Raw genomic sequence first — 14,566 nt, 5'->3', positions numbered from 1 at the left:
ACTCGGGTTATTATAAGCTTTCTGAGAATTTACACCAGGGAGGCGGAAGATAATGTAAAAAAAAAATACAAAAATATTATCTAATAATTAGCATGTACATAAATCAGGATAAATATCATTTCATTATCATTTTAATGTGCTTTAGAGCAAATAAAAATAGAAAATCTGCTAAACTGTACATATAAATCAAACCTACATGAATAACTGTATATTAGAAGCAAAATGCTAACCATGTTTCCATGTTGTTATTAGCTAAAATACTAGCTAGCAAGGGTTTTATTTAGCTAATATTAGCTAGTTATCAAAGGTAACAATGCACATGCTGTCATTTACGTAACGTTAGCTAGCTATATGTGGTAACACTAACCATGTTTTCACTGAGGTAAAACTAGCTAGCAGAGGAAACACCAGTATATTTTTTTATTAGATAGTAAGACCAGTGATATTTCCATTTAGCTAACATTTGCTAGTTATCAGAGCTAATGCTAGCTACATATAGTAACCCTAGTCAAATTTTCATTGAAGTAAAACTAGTCAGAAGAGTAAAAATTAGCATATTTCTTATTAAATAGCAAAAGTAATATTAGACATTTAGCTAACATTAGTTATCAAAGGTAACGCTAACTGTGTCATATAGGTAACACTAGCCATGTTTTCACTGAGGTAAAACTAGTATTTCCATTTGGTTAGCAGTACTTCTGCTTGCAAGCGTAATGCTAGCCATCTTTCCATTTAGATAAACAAGGATGACACCAGTGATGTTTTTGTTTAGCTAACACTAGCTAGTTATCAAATGTAATGCTAACAATGTTGTCATTTGGGTAACATTAGCTAGCTACACAGGATAACACTAGCCATGTTTTCACTGAGGTAAAACTAGCTAGCAGAGGAAACACTAGCTGTATTTCCATTTAGTTAGCAGCATTCTAGCTAGGAAGAGTAATGCTAGCCACCTCTACATTTAGCTATGCGTGGGTAACACCAGTGATATTTTCATGTAGCTAACTTTAGCTATCCCAAGGTTTGGAATTCAATTCCACAAACCCATGAAATCTCACTGATCCCCTCCTTCTCCTCTCTCCTTCCTTCTTCTTTTTTCTTTTTTAAAGATTAATATATCTGAGTGGAGCTGAAAGGAAAGTGTACTTGAACTTTCTGTGCTAAAGCGATGGTACCTCACACATCTTAGCCAGTAGATGGCGTACGTCCAGCTTCTTGTTAGTGCGATATCTCAAGAGCGTTTGTAAGATTTATATGGAGTGATCATCGTAACCAGCAGATGAACCAATTAGATTTTGGACCCGATCCCAAGAGTATCAAGGTCACAGCAAGGTCAACTGTCTGAAATAGTTTAATTTTAATAGCCTCCTCGCTGTTTGAAGTAAATTTCAAGGGTATTTTCAGCATACAGTATAGTATAAGGACTAGATTTGTTGGCGGTGGAGGCATCCTCGTCTACTCCACTGGCGTATCTTCTAGGAAGATCAACGTCTTTGAAGCTCCGCATGAAAGTAAAAACCTCGAGCAACTTTTTTTTCCTGTTGTCCTGATGAACACTAGGGATGTAACCGAATATATAATGTGTTCTAAACGAATACAAATACAGATACGAATATTATACGCACTATTTCTTCTTTTTGAGGTTTTGACTTTCTCGCGAAGCTTGAAAGCATGAGTACGAAGCTTGCATGTAGGGTTGCCAGGTTTCAGCAAAATCGTACGAAAAGACAAAACAGACTAGTCCCAAAAGTTTTGGCACTGGACAAGTGGAGGCACGTTTGCATACGCAGCTGTTAACTTGGGAAGCTTGCATGCAGGGTTGCCAGGTTTCACAAAAATCACATGAAAAGATAAAAGAAACTAGTCCCAAAAGTTTTGGCACTGGACAAAGGGGAGGCGCAATTGCATAGGAAGTTGTGTATGTAATTGTTTACTTGCGTAAATTTTGACCTCATTTTGACTCACAGAAGCACTGCGAGTGCGTCTCAGCTTCTTAGGAAATTCTGATCTTTCTTGACTGTACGAACCCCAAAACAGAATTAAATCTGATCAAATGTTATTAGGTGGATGCTCAGACGGAGAGAGGTAGACAGAGAGAAAGAGAGGTAGTCAGTCTGACTGGAGAGACAGACAGTGAGACAGATGGAGAGGGAGAAAGACTGAGAGACAGACAGTGAAACAGGAATGAAGGAATTTAAGAAATGAATTTAAATATGAACGGGATTAAAAGTGTTTTACTGATGAGTCAAAATTTGCGTCCTTTAAAAGCAACGTGAGACAGAAATGAGCACAAACGCCATCACACAGGTAAACAAGATAAACACACAATACGCAACATCTCACAGTAAGAACACAATAGGTTCAGGGGACTTTAATTGAGAAAGACGTCCATCACCTTGTCCATGTTTATTCATTTCACCCCTCAGACAGGAAGTCATGTCGAGAGTAAACATCAGCTGAACATCGGAACAGTGTGAGATTTTATCTGTACATTTACATTCATCAGAATATATTATAAAAACTATAACACACTAATAAAAAAAACTGACCTCCCAAAATGCATTCTGCAACTGCACTCCTCGCAGCACACGTTTAGATGTGCGGAGGAAAAACGGCAGGGCAGTTACACACCGTTTCCATGGAAACAGGACGAGGTGCTGCTCAGGAAGGACTGGTATTCGAAATGTCCTGTTCCTTTGGAAACTTTCTGCAACTCTGCAGCCATTTTTTTTTGCTCGCGGTATGTCACAGAAACACACTGCTCTGGATTCTTCTTTATACAGAAATGTTTTAGTGTAAAAATAAGAAACATTGTGTGTAACACATTTATCTTCTGAATCTTGTGTTGGATGAAGAACTCGATTTCATCTTCATCTCGTCCATCGAGCTCTCGCTTCTCGTCTATTTACTCACCGACAGCAACAGATTGATCTGCAACGAAGCAGAAAAAAAAGACACACTTTACATATTTATAAACCTGTCTGTCTGTCTCTCTGTCTGTCTGTCTGTCTGTCTCTCCAGTGGACTCTCTCCATCTGTCTGTCTCTTTCCATCGGACTGTCTGTCTCTTCAGCGGACTGTTTCTCCATCTGTCTGTCTGTCTGTCTCCATTTGTCTGTCTGTCTCTCTCCATCTGTCTGTCTGTCTCTCTCCATCTGTCTGTCTGTGTCCATGTTTGTCTTTCCATCTGTCTGTCTGTCTGTCTCTCTCCATCTGTCTGTCTGTCTGTCTCTCTCCATCTGTCTGTCTGTGTCCATGTTTGTCTTTCCGTCTGTCTGTCTGTCTGTCTCTCTCCATCTGTCTGTCTGTCTCTCTCCATCTGTCTGTCTGTCTCTCTCCATCTGTCTGTCTGTCTCTCTGCCTGTTTTTCTCTTCAGCTATCTCTCCATCTGTCTGTCTTTGTCTATCTGTCTGTCTGTCTCTCTCTCTCCATCTGCCTGCCCATGTTTGTCTCTCCAGTGGACTCTCTCTCCATCTGTCCGTCTGTCTCTCTCCATTTGTCTGTCTCTAGAGCAGGCTCTCTCTCCATCTGTCGGTCTCTCCATCTGTCGGTCTCTCCATCTGTCGGTCTCTCATCATCAGTTGTTATATGGCGTTTTACTCAGCAGGGGTTGAATACCTGAGACGTATAACTGACTAGCAGTCTGAGAAATTAGTGTAATATCTAACAGCTGATACTCACTTGATTAAAACACTCCGCTGTGCATTGTGTGTTATCTCTACTGCTTAACGATTAACACTTAATCTCACACACACTCACACACACCTGCTCCATGGAGGGACAGGCGATGATCTGCAGGTCCTCGCCGCTGTACTCCTCCTGCAGCAGTGTGTGGAGCTTCGTGAACATCTGCTGGATGTTATTCTGAAACAACAGCACAGGATCTCGGGTCGTCAGTGTGGTGGTGTAACGTGAAAACAGCTGAAACACTCGTTTACATTCTGACACGTTTACAGTACGAGTAGCTCGGATTCAGAGTCTGGATATCAGAAAATAACGCAGACTCGCCAGCCAATCAGAAATGAGTATTTCCCGTGGCCATTATACATACAGTACACTCAGAGACACACACATTGGTGCTGAATGCACGGGTGTACTGGTGTTTGATGAAGTGAACACGTGCGTCTCACCCTGACGGGTTTGAACAGGATGAACTCCGTGTCTTTGTTCGCCAGATACAGCGTCATGCTCTGTAACGTCAGCGGCAGTTTAGTCTTCATCACCCGATACGTGGACATCACCAGGTCGTTGACCTTTGCTACACATTCCCACACACACACACACACACACAGACACAGAGAGAGAGAGGATAGATTACCATTACCATTTGGCTGACTTGTACAGAACTGATGTTACACCAAACGCAGCCCAAAACTCACTCACTTGCAGACAAATAAACATAAACTCACCAGGCTGAGCCCAGGGCTGCTGAGAGAGCTGGTAATTCGGCCCTCCTCCAACCGCCATCGCCTTCAGTGCAGACACCTGAACATGCATAAAGAGATGTCGGTGATGTACATTATATGACCAAAAGTATGTGCACCCCTGACCATCACACCCATATGTGGTTCTTCCCCAAACTGCTGCCACACAGTTGTATAGAACGTCTCTGAATGCTGTAGCTTTACAGTTTCCCTTCACTGGAACTAAGAGGCCCAAACCTGTTCCAGCATGACAATGCCCCTGTGCACAAAGCGAGCTCCATGAAGACATGGTGTGTGAAGGTTGGAGTGGAAGAACTCGAGTGTCCTGCACAGAGCCCTGACCTCAACCCCACTGAACACCTTTGGGATGAACTGGAACTGGAGACTCCTTACCCAACATCAGCGCCTGACCTCACTAATGCTCTTGTAGCTGAATGAACACAAATCCCCACAGCCACACTCCAACATCTAGTGGAAAGACTTCCCAGAAGAGTGGAGCTTATTATAACAGTAAAGGGGAATACATCTGGAATGGGAAGTACACATGGTTGTGATGGTCAGGGGTGCACATACTTTTGGCGCTCAACCACTGAGCCACCACTGCCCTTGTGTGTGTGTGTGTGTGAGACTTGATCCGAACTCACCTTGGTGAGAAACTCCTCCAGATTTCCCACGAACATGCGAGTCTGCTGCTGAATAAACTGCTCACAGCTGGACTTCAGGTGCCGGTCCACCTCCTTCTTCGAGTCAATGTAGTGCTCTTTGATCTCTGGAGTTCCCTAATGAGTGTGTGTGTGTGTGTGTGTGTGTTATACACAAAAACACTCACTCAGAACCCACCACATAACCTCGTATAAACACATGAAGAGCATGACTGCCTGCAGCCGTTACCTCGAGCAGGAACTCCAGGATGGCGTTGTGGCTGTTGAGACGGAAGAATTTGGGCACGGCTTTGGGATTCAGGATCTTAAAGGCAGCGTCTGAGCAGGAAAATGGATCACATTAGATAACATAGTCCCGCTGAGCTCTGGATGATAACTTACAGGATTTTCCTAAACACATCTGTAGGAACTCAAAGCGCTATAAAGACTCTAACACACGCAGAAATTAACTGGTATGACGTGTCGAAGGTTCATCATCCTATGACGCACAGACACCTTTTGGTTTATTTAGGAAAAACAAACGAGTGTTCGAGAAAACGCTTAGACGTTTAGGACTTCTGTGGAACAGGACCTATTGGAGTGGAGATTGAAGAGGATGCTGTTGCTTGGCAACCGGCCAATATGGCTGGCGTAAGTACTGTAATCTAAATGGAAAAGAAGCTAACAATCATTTCTACTTCATTTAAACTAATAAAACATTCAGGTATATCAGCATTTCCCCCCCAGGTGAACTCACCTCTGGTTTTCTTCAGGTCCAGTGAGATCTCTTTAATGGCAAAATCGGTGTGGAAAGGTGCGATCTGCTCTCGCATAATGAGGAGGTGCTTGATGAGGAAGAGCTGCCCGTCAATCTGACTCTGTGAAGATCGAAGATTAAAAAATTAGACTATAATAAACATTTTAAATCGAACGCCACTGACAGAAAGCTAACAGACTAGCAAACACTGACATAATCTCCTACACGTAATAAGCTTTTTCACCTAGTTACATATTTAATAAATCTGTAAAAAGTTCCTTTTCCACTCGTGATTAGCAGCTAGGAGTGACTAACATGGTTAGCTTATGAGCTAGCTGTGAAAGAAATAAGTAAGGAAGGAAATAAAGAAAATAGATCAAATTTTTTTATTCAAAAAAGAAAAGGTATAAAAATTTCAATATAAACATCTACCTTTAATTCTAAAGCCTATAAGAGGATTAGCTAGCTTGGCATTTGTAATGCTAGCCATGTTTCAGTCTAGGACGCTTTAGCAAAGAAACATTTGACGTAGACTGATACTGATTGTTTGCTAACTTAAATATGCTAGGTAGCATTAGCCTGAGCTAGCTAAACACAAATAGCTAGTTAAAAGCTTCATAAGATGTAGCTAGCTGATTAGCAAACTGCCAAGTGCTACTGAAGAGACTAAACGTAACTAACACACGCAGCAGCTATGATCACTGCGTCAGATGAAGCAATAAACAAAATAAAGATTATTAACTTCCCAAAAGAGTACTGAAGAAACATTAAGGGTTATCGATTTGACTTTTTCCAACAGTGAAGGGCTGGACGATATCTAAAAATAATTGTAATTATATACATAAAAAGTAATAACAACATGATAACCGGTTTATAGGCTATACAGGGTTGTCACGGTAACCTATTCGCAGTCTGAATATAACCGAGTATCACCGTGATCGCTCCTGATTGGTGGAAACACCCCGAGCAAAGAGCAGAGAAGAAAAACACGAGCTTTTTATTAACGTTTCGTCAACCTTGTTGCTTCAAAGAATTCAAAGAATTCATGTTGTGTCTCCTACTTGGACCATTTGTAAATGTAAATGTTATCTCGGGTAATACAAATCTCTTTCAGAAGCTGTTTAAATTTACGCCTGTTTTTTTTTAATGTCTTTTCCTTCCTAGAAACGAGCATTCATCATCTATCCAGGCGCCAGTTACGTGTTAGTCATCTCCGATATCTGATTACGTCGTCTACAACCCGGCCCTGATGGCTACCTCAGCTCTGTAACGTGATTCTTTAGTAAAGATGACCAGATCTCTCATCTGCTCATAATGAGCTCAGAGGGTCAGAGATGAGCTGGCAAAAGCAAACCACACCTTTGCCTTCTCCTCACCTTGTTCTTCAGGATGAATTCAGAAGCTTTAAGCAGAGACAGGATACAAGCTGACAGCGCTTCCTGAGACAAACCCTGAAAAACGGCCCTCTGTGGAAGAAGAGTGAACAGACGAGAACAAAACATCGAGTTTAAAGACAAATAAAATCTTATAAGCACTACTGGAATATCCATCAACCTGCACATATACGAGTTATATCTGTATACATCATCCAATACTGACAGGAGATTGTGTGTGTGTGTGTGTGTGTGTGTGTGTAGACTCACATCAATGCAGCGGTAGAGTTTAGATAAACACAATAACGTGCGTCTGACTGTCGGATACCACATTCCGTGCAGATCAGCAGGAGAGATGGTTCCTATTGGACAAAGGAACCAAAATTTAAACAGCACACCAACAGTTAATAAGAAATAGCCCCGCCCACACAGATTACACACAGTATACGGCCTTTCGCACCGCGTTAGGTCCAGAACTAAATTTACAGTACTAAAGTACTGGGCGATTTTACGTGAACTATTTCCCAGTACCGTTTAAAGGGCTGCATTCGCACCGACAGCGGGCACTAGGTAGTTCAACAATGGAAACAAAGAAGAACAACGTAAACAACCGGAGGATGGAGGACGCTGTGATCGGAGCTGTGATCTTGTTGTGTCTCGTGTCCATCTATCGCTGTTCTCCATACTTGCGGAATAAGTCGACACTACAGTATGTTTACACGGCGTTTTAAATCACGGCGGGTGAGGGCGTTTTCCTACGCGTTTGGCCAATCAACTTCTGCTTACGTCACGGATAGAACCAGTTGTGCTGGTCAGACCCTGCTGCGGAGTAGGAGCTAATTTGGTTCTCGAAAAAGGCAGTCGGTACTAAAATCACACCCAGTTCTGGAGGTGCGAAAACGCCAAAAAGTGAGTAGTTCCACAATTAGTTCAGGTACTATGAAAAGGTTCCTGCGGTGCGAAAGGCCCTTATGACAATTTGGCCCATGTCACTGACAACACCATCATACGGGCCACAGCCCGGACACCTCCACCACTCGGGCCACAGCCCGGACACCTCCACCACTCGGGCCACAGCCCGGATACCTCCACCACTCGGGCCACAGCCCGGACACCTCCACCTCCACAGGACCACACCCCGGACACCTCCACCACTCGGGCCACACCCCGGACACCTCCACCACTCAGGCCACACCCCAGACACCTCCACCACTCAGGCCACACCCCAGACACCTCCACAACTCGGCCCACAGCCCGGACACCTCCACCACTCAGGCCACACCCCAGACACCTCCACCACTCGGGCCACACCCCGGACACCTCCACCACTCAGGCCACACCCCAGACACCTCCACAACTCGGCCCACAGCCCGGACACCTCCACTCGGACCATGTCCAAGAGACCATTTGGGCCACATCACTGAAAACATCACCACTGGAAACTGGTGTCCCAAATGACACAATTTGGGCCAAATCCCAGACAAAACCATTCAGGCCACGTCTCGGATTACACCACTTGGCCTAGCAACCCCTGGAAAAACTTTTGGGCCACTCCCCCATACCATGTCCCAGACACCACCATTTGGCTTAACAGCCCTAAACAATACAATGTCCCTAACAAAATCTGATCATACCCCCTAACAACATTTGCCCTAATGACAAGATCTTTTGGGCCACATCCCTGAAAAGTTATTATTTAATAATACATAAAATACAAAATATATATATATATATATATATATATATATATATATATATATATATATATATATATATATATATATATATATATATATATACTCATTTTATTTCCAACTTCTCTTAAATAAAAATACACACCAGTATTTCCGATCTTCCTGGAGTCAGATTCCTCCAGCTGGACATCGCTGAAGGAGGTGTCAAGTTTCACCTGCTCTTCTTTCAGAGACTGAGCAATTTTCTGAAACATAAGACCACTTTTTGTGTTAGCATTGTGTTAGCATTGTGCTAGCATAAAAAACTGGATTTGTTCTGAATTCTCTGCAAACTAGCTATTAATCAGGCAAAGCCCTTACTTTGGATTTTTTCCCCTTGAAACCATCTACAGAGTGGTGTGGAAAGTACTGGTCTAGACCAGAGTAATTACTGCACAGTGTGAATGTGTGTGTGTGTGTGTGTGTGTGTGTGTGTGTGTGTGTGTATGTGTGTGTGTGTGTGTGTGTGTGTGTGAGAGAGAGAGTGAGACCTCCATCATCTGCAGTTTGTCGGGGTAGGCGAGGTCTCCCGGTGCCGGGTTGTATCCGCTGATGTCCGTCTGGATGTAGATGTGTGTTCTGTAGACAAGTCTTTCCTGAACATCCTCCAGCATCTGTTTCACCACGGCATCGAACGCACACAACTGCACCGCTACACACACACACACACACACACACACACACACACACACACACACACACCAGCAGACCAACATGAAAGTCAGTTCTGAGTCAGTGATCCCAGCCTTCCCCCATCCAAGCTCAAGGACCTGGAGTAAAATCTTTACCGTTGTTGTGCACGTGATCCTCCAGCATCTCGTTCTTTAAAATGCTGCAGAGCTCCGACAGCGTCTCCAGGTGGACCACGTGGATGATGAGCGGCCGCAGAACGTCATACAGAGACACGCACAGCTTCTCTAGCAGCTCGCTGACGGGAAACACACGGTCATCGAATTAAAATGTGATGACATCATCAAAACTGCTCCATCGTTTGGGCTACGTCCCAAATCACCATACTATTCTCCTAAAATAGTAGATGTATCACACTAATTAGCAAATCGTTCTGGTTCCCATGGCAACTGGCCACTCCCTGTGGCTATATACAGTGCGTTGAATAAATATTCACCCCTTTATGGAACTGTGGACCTTTTCCACATTTTGTAGTGTCACAACCTGGAACTGAAATGGATTTAATTGGGATTCTATCTTAAAATCAATACAGTTTGCAAAATTATTTACAAACGATATGCAAGTATTCACCCCCCATGACTGTGAAACTGCTAAATTAGTTCTGGTGCCATCAGAAGTGACCTAATTAGTTGAATGGATTTGATCTGTGGGCGATTACTGTGTCACTTGATCTGAAAATAAATACACCTGCTCCTGGAAGAACGCAGAGAGTATTAGAGAACATCACACCTAAACAACCAAGGAGCTATCAGAACAAGTCCAGGACAATGCTCTGGAAAAGGATTAATCAGGGTCTGGGTGTGGTTTTAACAAAATATACCAAACTTTGAACATCCTGCAACGTGACATTAACAGTAACAGAGTAAAGAGCGGATTAGTCAGGAAAAAAAAGAAAAAAAAAAGAAAACAAGAGTCCAAGGGTAACTCGCTACTCTGATGCTCCCACCACCATGCTTCACAGTAAGGAGGCTGGTTTCCAAACACAGCACAAAATGTTTGACTCCAACATGCCTTCTGTAAAACACACACTCCAATAGTGTGTGCTATTTTGTGTACATTCATGACATTATAATCCCAGTTACATCCATCCATTCAGAGAATCATCACTGCGTCACTCACTCCAGCTTGACTGTGGGTTTGGAGAAGAATTCGTTATAAAGCTGATGTTCGTCTTGACACACGTGCACCATGAAAGCACAGCCGCTGCGCACCTGAACAACACACACACACACACAGAAACAGTACTGCATTCTGTAAACACTAAACAGTCAGCGCTAATTATCATTAAGTGATAATGAATAAACCTGTTATGTGTAGAATTATTCAGCATGCAGTTAGCATTAAAGAAAATGAGCATGAATCAAGAGCTAATGTAAACCAAGTATTAGCGTGCATAAGGAATTAGCATGAATGCAAAACTAGCAGGAAGAATTAGCATGAAATAAGAACTAGCATTAACATGAATTTATTGACATTAACATAAAGTATTAGCAGGAATAAAGAATAAAGTTGTGAAAAGGATGAGGCAAAGTTGTATTGTTGCTGCTCAGTGCTGGTTGTTGTACTGTGTGTGTGTGTGTGTGTGTGTGTGTGTGTGTGTGTGTGTGTACTAGAGCGCAGTGGTCCTTGTTGTTCTGTCCTGTCAGCTCAGTGATGGTGGACTTAATGCTGGGAGCGAGCAGAACTTCTCTCTGATCCAGATAACACTGATGGACATCATCCAGCAGCTGCTGATACCTGATCACACACACACACACACACACACACAAGTATGAAGAACATGAACACATGCAAAGTCATCTATTAATCACATTTAAAGCCATTTGTGTAAAAGAAACTTTTAGCTAACTAATTCAGTAGTGTAGAGAGGCTGTGCGAGGCTGGGGGTTGTTTCTTGTAGCAAGGTTGGCGGTAGTTCCTCATAGAGAGGTAGTTCACCTTAGTGAGGTAGTTCCTCATAGAGAGGTAGTTCCTCACAGTGAGGTAGTTCCTCACAGTGAGGTAGTTCCTCACAGTGAGGTAGTTCCTCACAGTGAGGTAGTTCCTCACAGTGAGGTAGTTCACCGTAGTGAGGTAGTTCCTCATAGAGAGGTTGTTCACCTTAGTGAGGTAGTTCCTCATAGAGAGGTTGTTCACCTTAGAGAGGTTGTTCACCTTAGTGAGGTTGTTCACCTTAGTGAGGTTGTTCACCTTAGTGAGGTTGTTCACAGTAGAGAGGTTGTTCACCGTAGAGAGGTTGTTCACCGTAGTGAGGTAGTTCCTCATAGAGAGGTTGTTCACCATAGTGAGGTTGTTCACCATAGTGAGGTTGTTCACCATAGTGAGGTAGTTCCTCATAGAGAGGTTGTTCACCTTAGTGAGGTAGTTCCTCATAGAGAGGTTGTTCACCTTAGTGAGGTTGTTCACCTTAGTGAGGTAGTTCCTCATAGAGAGGTTGTTCACCTTAGTGAGGTTGTTCACCTTAGTGAGGTTGTTCACCTTAGTGAGGTAGTTCCTCACAGTGAGGTAGTTCCTCACAGTGAGGTAGTTCCTCACAGTGAGGTAGTTCACCGTAGTGAGGTAGTTCCTCATAGAGAGGTTGTTCACCTTAGTGAGGTTGTTCACCTTAGTGAGGTAGTTCCTCATAGAGAGGTTGTTCACCATAGAGAGGTTGTTCACCTTAGTGAGGTAGTTCACCGTAGTGAGGTAGTTCCTCATAGAGAGGTTGTTCACCATAGTGAGGTAGTTCACCATAGTGAGGTAGTTCCTCATAGAGAGGTAGTTCCTCATAGAGAGATTGTTCACCTTAGTGAGGTTGTTCACCTTAGTGAGGTTGTTCACCTTAGTGAGGTTGTTCACCTTAGTGAGGTTGTTCACCTTAGTGAGGTAGTTCCTCATAGAGAGGTAGTTCACCATAGTGAGATAGTTCCTCACAGTGAGGTAGCTCCTAATAGAGAGGTAGTTCCTCGTAGTAAGGTAGTTCACCGTAGTGAGGTAGTTCCTCATAGAGAGGTTGTTCACCTTAGTGAGGTTGTTCACCTTAGTGAGGTTGTTCACCTTAGTGAGGTAGTTCCTCACAGTGAGGTAGTTCCTCACAGTGAGGTAGTTCCTCACAGTGAGGTAGTTCACCGTAGTGAGGTAGTTCCTCATAGAGAGGTTGTTCACCTTAGTGAGGTTGTTCACCTTAGTGAGGTAGTTCCTCATAGAGAGGTTGTTCACCATAGAGAGGTTGTTCACCATAGAGAGGTTGTTCACCATAGAGAGGTAGTTCACCGTAGAGAGGTAGTTCACCGTAGTGAGGTAGTTCCTCATAGAGAGGTTGTTCACCTTAGTGAGGTAGTTCACCATAGTGAGGTAGTTCACCATAGTGAGGTAGTTCCTCATAGAGAGGTTGTTCACCTTAGTGAGGTTGTTCACCTTAGTGAGGTTGTTCACCTTAGTGAGGTTGTTCACCTTAGTGAGGTAGTTCACCGTAGTGAGGTAGTTCCTCATAGAGAGGTAGTTCACCATAGTGAGATAGTTCCTCACAGTGAGGTAGCTCCTAATAGAGAGGTAGTTCCTCGTAGTAAGGTAGTTCACCGTAGTGAGGTAGTTCCTCATAGAGAGGTTGTTCACCTTAGTGAGGTTGTTCACCATAGTGAGGTTGTTCACCATAGTGAGGTTGTTCACCATAGTGAGGTTGTTCACCATAGTGAGGTAGTTCCTCACAGTGAGGTAGTTCCTCACAGTGAGGTAGCTCCTAATAGAGAGGTAGTTCCTCATAGTAAGGTAGTTCACCGTAGTGAGGTAGTTCCTCACAGTGAGGTTGTACATCATCTTATTTAACATTTTATTTTACAGACTAGTAGCCAGTTACCTGTTTATGGTTGGCTACTCCACTGGCAATCCTTCTGTTTAACGCTACATTTTATTACTAACTAGTTAGCTACTCATGTTTAGCTTTCTTACTCCAACCACAGCCTCTTGTTATCTTTTAAAACTGAAACAGATCTGAGTTTAGTCGCTCGAAATATTAAAGATTCAGACACTTACTCTGGGATTTTCTCTGACCGCTGCTCAACCTGCTCGATTAGCGTCTGAAACCAGAGACAGATCGATTACGATTATCATCAATAACGAGGAAAAGAAACATCATTTCTATGAAGCCTATATTCATAAATCATCATAAACATACATACAACAACTAGGTAACAAAAAACGAGCTAAACTTAGTTATTTTAGCTACAAGTTAACTATTTTATTTAGTTAACATTAAACATTACACTTAATTACTTAACTATTAGCTTAATTACTCATTAATAATTAATTACTAATAATACTCTACTGCTTACGACACTGTATATTTACATTTCTCTTTTTATTTTTGCTAACATTTCGCCTCAAGATGATATATTCTGAGTTTTGACTTATGTGTGTATGTAAACAAAGTGTGTATAAGTGTGTGTGTGTGTGTGTGTGTGTGTGTTACTCTGAGCTTTGGTGCTGCCGCTCGGAATTTCACGTAATAAAGCGTGAAGGCGTTGTCCACGTTCGCCGCGGCCGCAGGGTCCTGACGGGATTCAACATAAAATCGACAAAAATATACAAAACTTAATTCGATACAATATCTGTACACATGCTTGCTGTAAATTTGTTATAAAAAATTGATTTAAAAAAAAAAATCAATGCTGTGAGAAAATGTCATTTTGGTTATATTACAGCTGAGACAGCTTTGGAACAGCAGCTACAAAATTGATTAAAAAGAAAAAAAAAGGGGGGGTTTATAATTTACGCACCCGCTTTGTGAGCTGATTTGTGAGATTTTGTAACGTGTTGATGATGTGAGTCTTCAGGAGATGCAAAGCTCTGGACAAACACTGCCTGAATTTGGCGAGGTACACCGGATAATCCTTAAAGTTCGGCTGTGGGAAAGAGAGAAAAGGTGGATTTTATATTAATAAATATATAATACAATTAACAAATTTTATT

General features: G+C 42.6%; 1 protein-coding gene and 1 long non-coding RNA gene across 2 annotated transcripts in view; one reads left to right on the top strand and one right to left on the bottom strand.

Annotated features, from left to right (window-relative positions):
* The window catches only part of LOC128318304 (uncharacterized), a 45,925-nt gene extending 38,735 nt beyond the window's left edge, over positions 1–7,190 (top strand). Inside the window, exon 3 of the long non-coding RNA XR_008301756.1 lies at positions 6,988–7,190. This is a non-coding gene — a long non-coding RNA (uncharacterized LOC128318304). The remainder of the gene's footprint in view (positions 1–6,987) is intronic.
* cog3 (component of oligomeric golgi complex 3) overlaps positions 2,340–14,566 on the bottom strand; it is a 17,018-nt gene continuing 4,791 nt past the window's right edge. The window contains exons 7-23 of the mRNA XM_034304267.2: positions 14,374–14,499; positions 14,067–14,147; positions 13,631–13,674; positions 11,230–11,356; positions 10,739–10,830; positions 9,718–9,857; positions 9,421–9,581; positions 9,036–9,135; positions 7,467–7,558; positions 7,200–7,289; positions 5,824–5,944; positions 5,317–5,405; positions 5,070–5,204; positions 4,411–4,486; positions 4,132–4,259; positions 3,767–3,865; positions 2,340–2,931 (exon numbers count right to left, since the gene is read on the bottom strand). Of these exons, the coding sequence (XP_034160158.2) occupies positions 2,902–2,931; positions 3,767–3,865; positions 4,132–4,259; positions 4,411–4,486; positions 5,070–5,204; positions 5,317–5,405; positions 5,824–5,944; positions 7,200–7,289; positions 7,467–7,558; positions 9,036–9,135; positions 9,421–9,581; positions 9,718–9,857; positions 10,739–10,830; positions 11,230–11,356; positions 13,631–13,674; positions 14,067–14,147; positions 14,374–14,499 (1,731 nt within the window). The 3' untranslated portion in view covers positions 2,340–2,901. The remainder of the gene's footprint in view (positions 2,932–3,766; positions 3,866–4,131; positions 4,260–4,410; positions 4,487–5,069; positions 5,205–5,316; positions 5,406–5,823; positions 5,945–7,199; positions 7,290–7,466; positions 7,559–9,035; positions 9,136–9,420; positions 9,582–9,717; positions 9,858–10,738; positions 10,831–11,229; positions 11,357–13,630; positions 13,675–14,066; positions 14,148–14,373; positions 14,500–14,566) is intronic.

Source organism: Pangasianodon hypophthalmus, chromosome 5 (genome assembly GCF_027358585.1).
Source record: "Pangasianodon hypophthalmus isolate fPanHyp1 chromosome 5, fPanHyp1.pri, whole genome shotgun sequence".
NCBI classification, from domain to species: domain Eukaryota; kingdom Metazoa; phylum Chordata; class Actinopteri; order Siluriformes; family Pangasiidae; genus Pangasianodon; species Pangasianodon hypophthalmus.
Note: the sequence above shows the minus strand (reverse complement) of the source record. Positions and strands in the feature narration are given on the sequence as shown.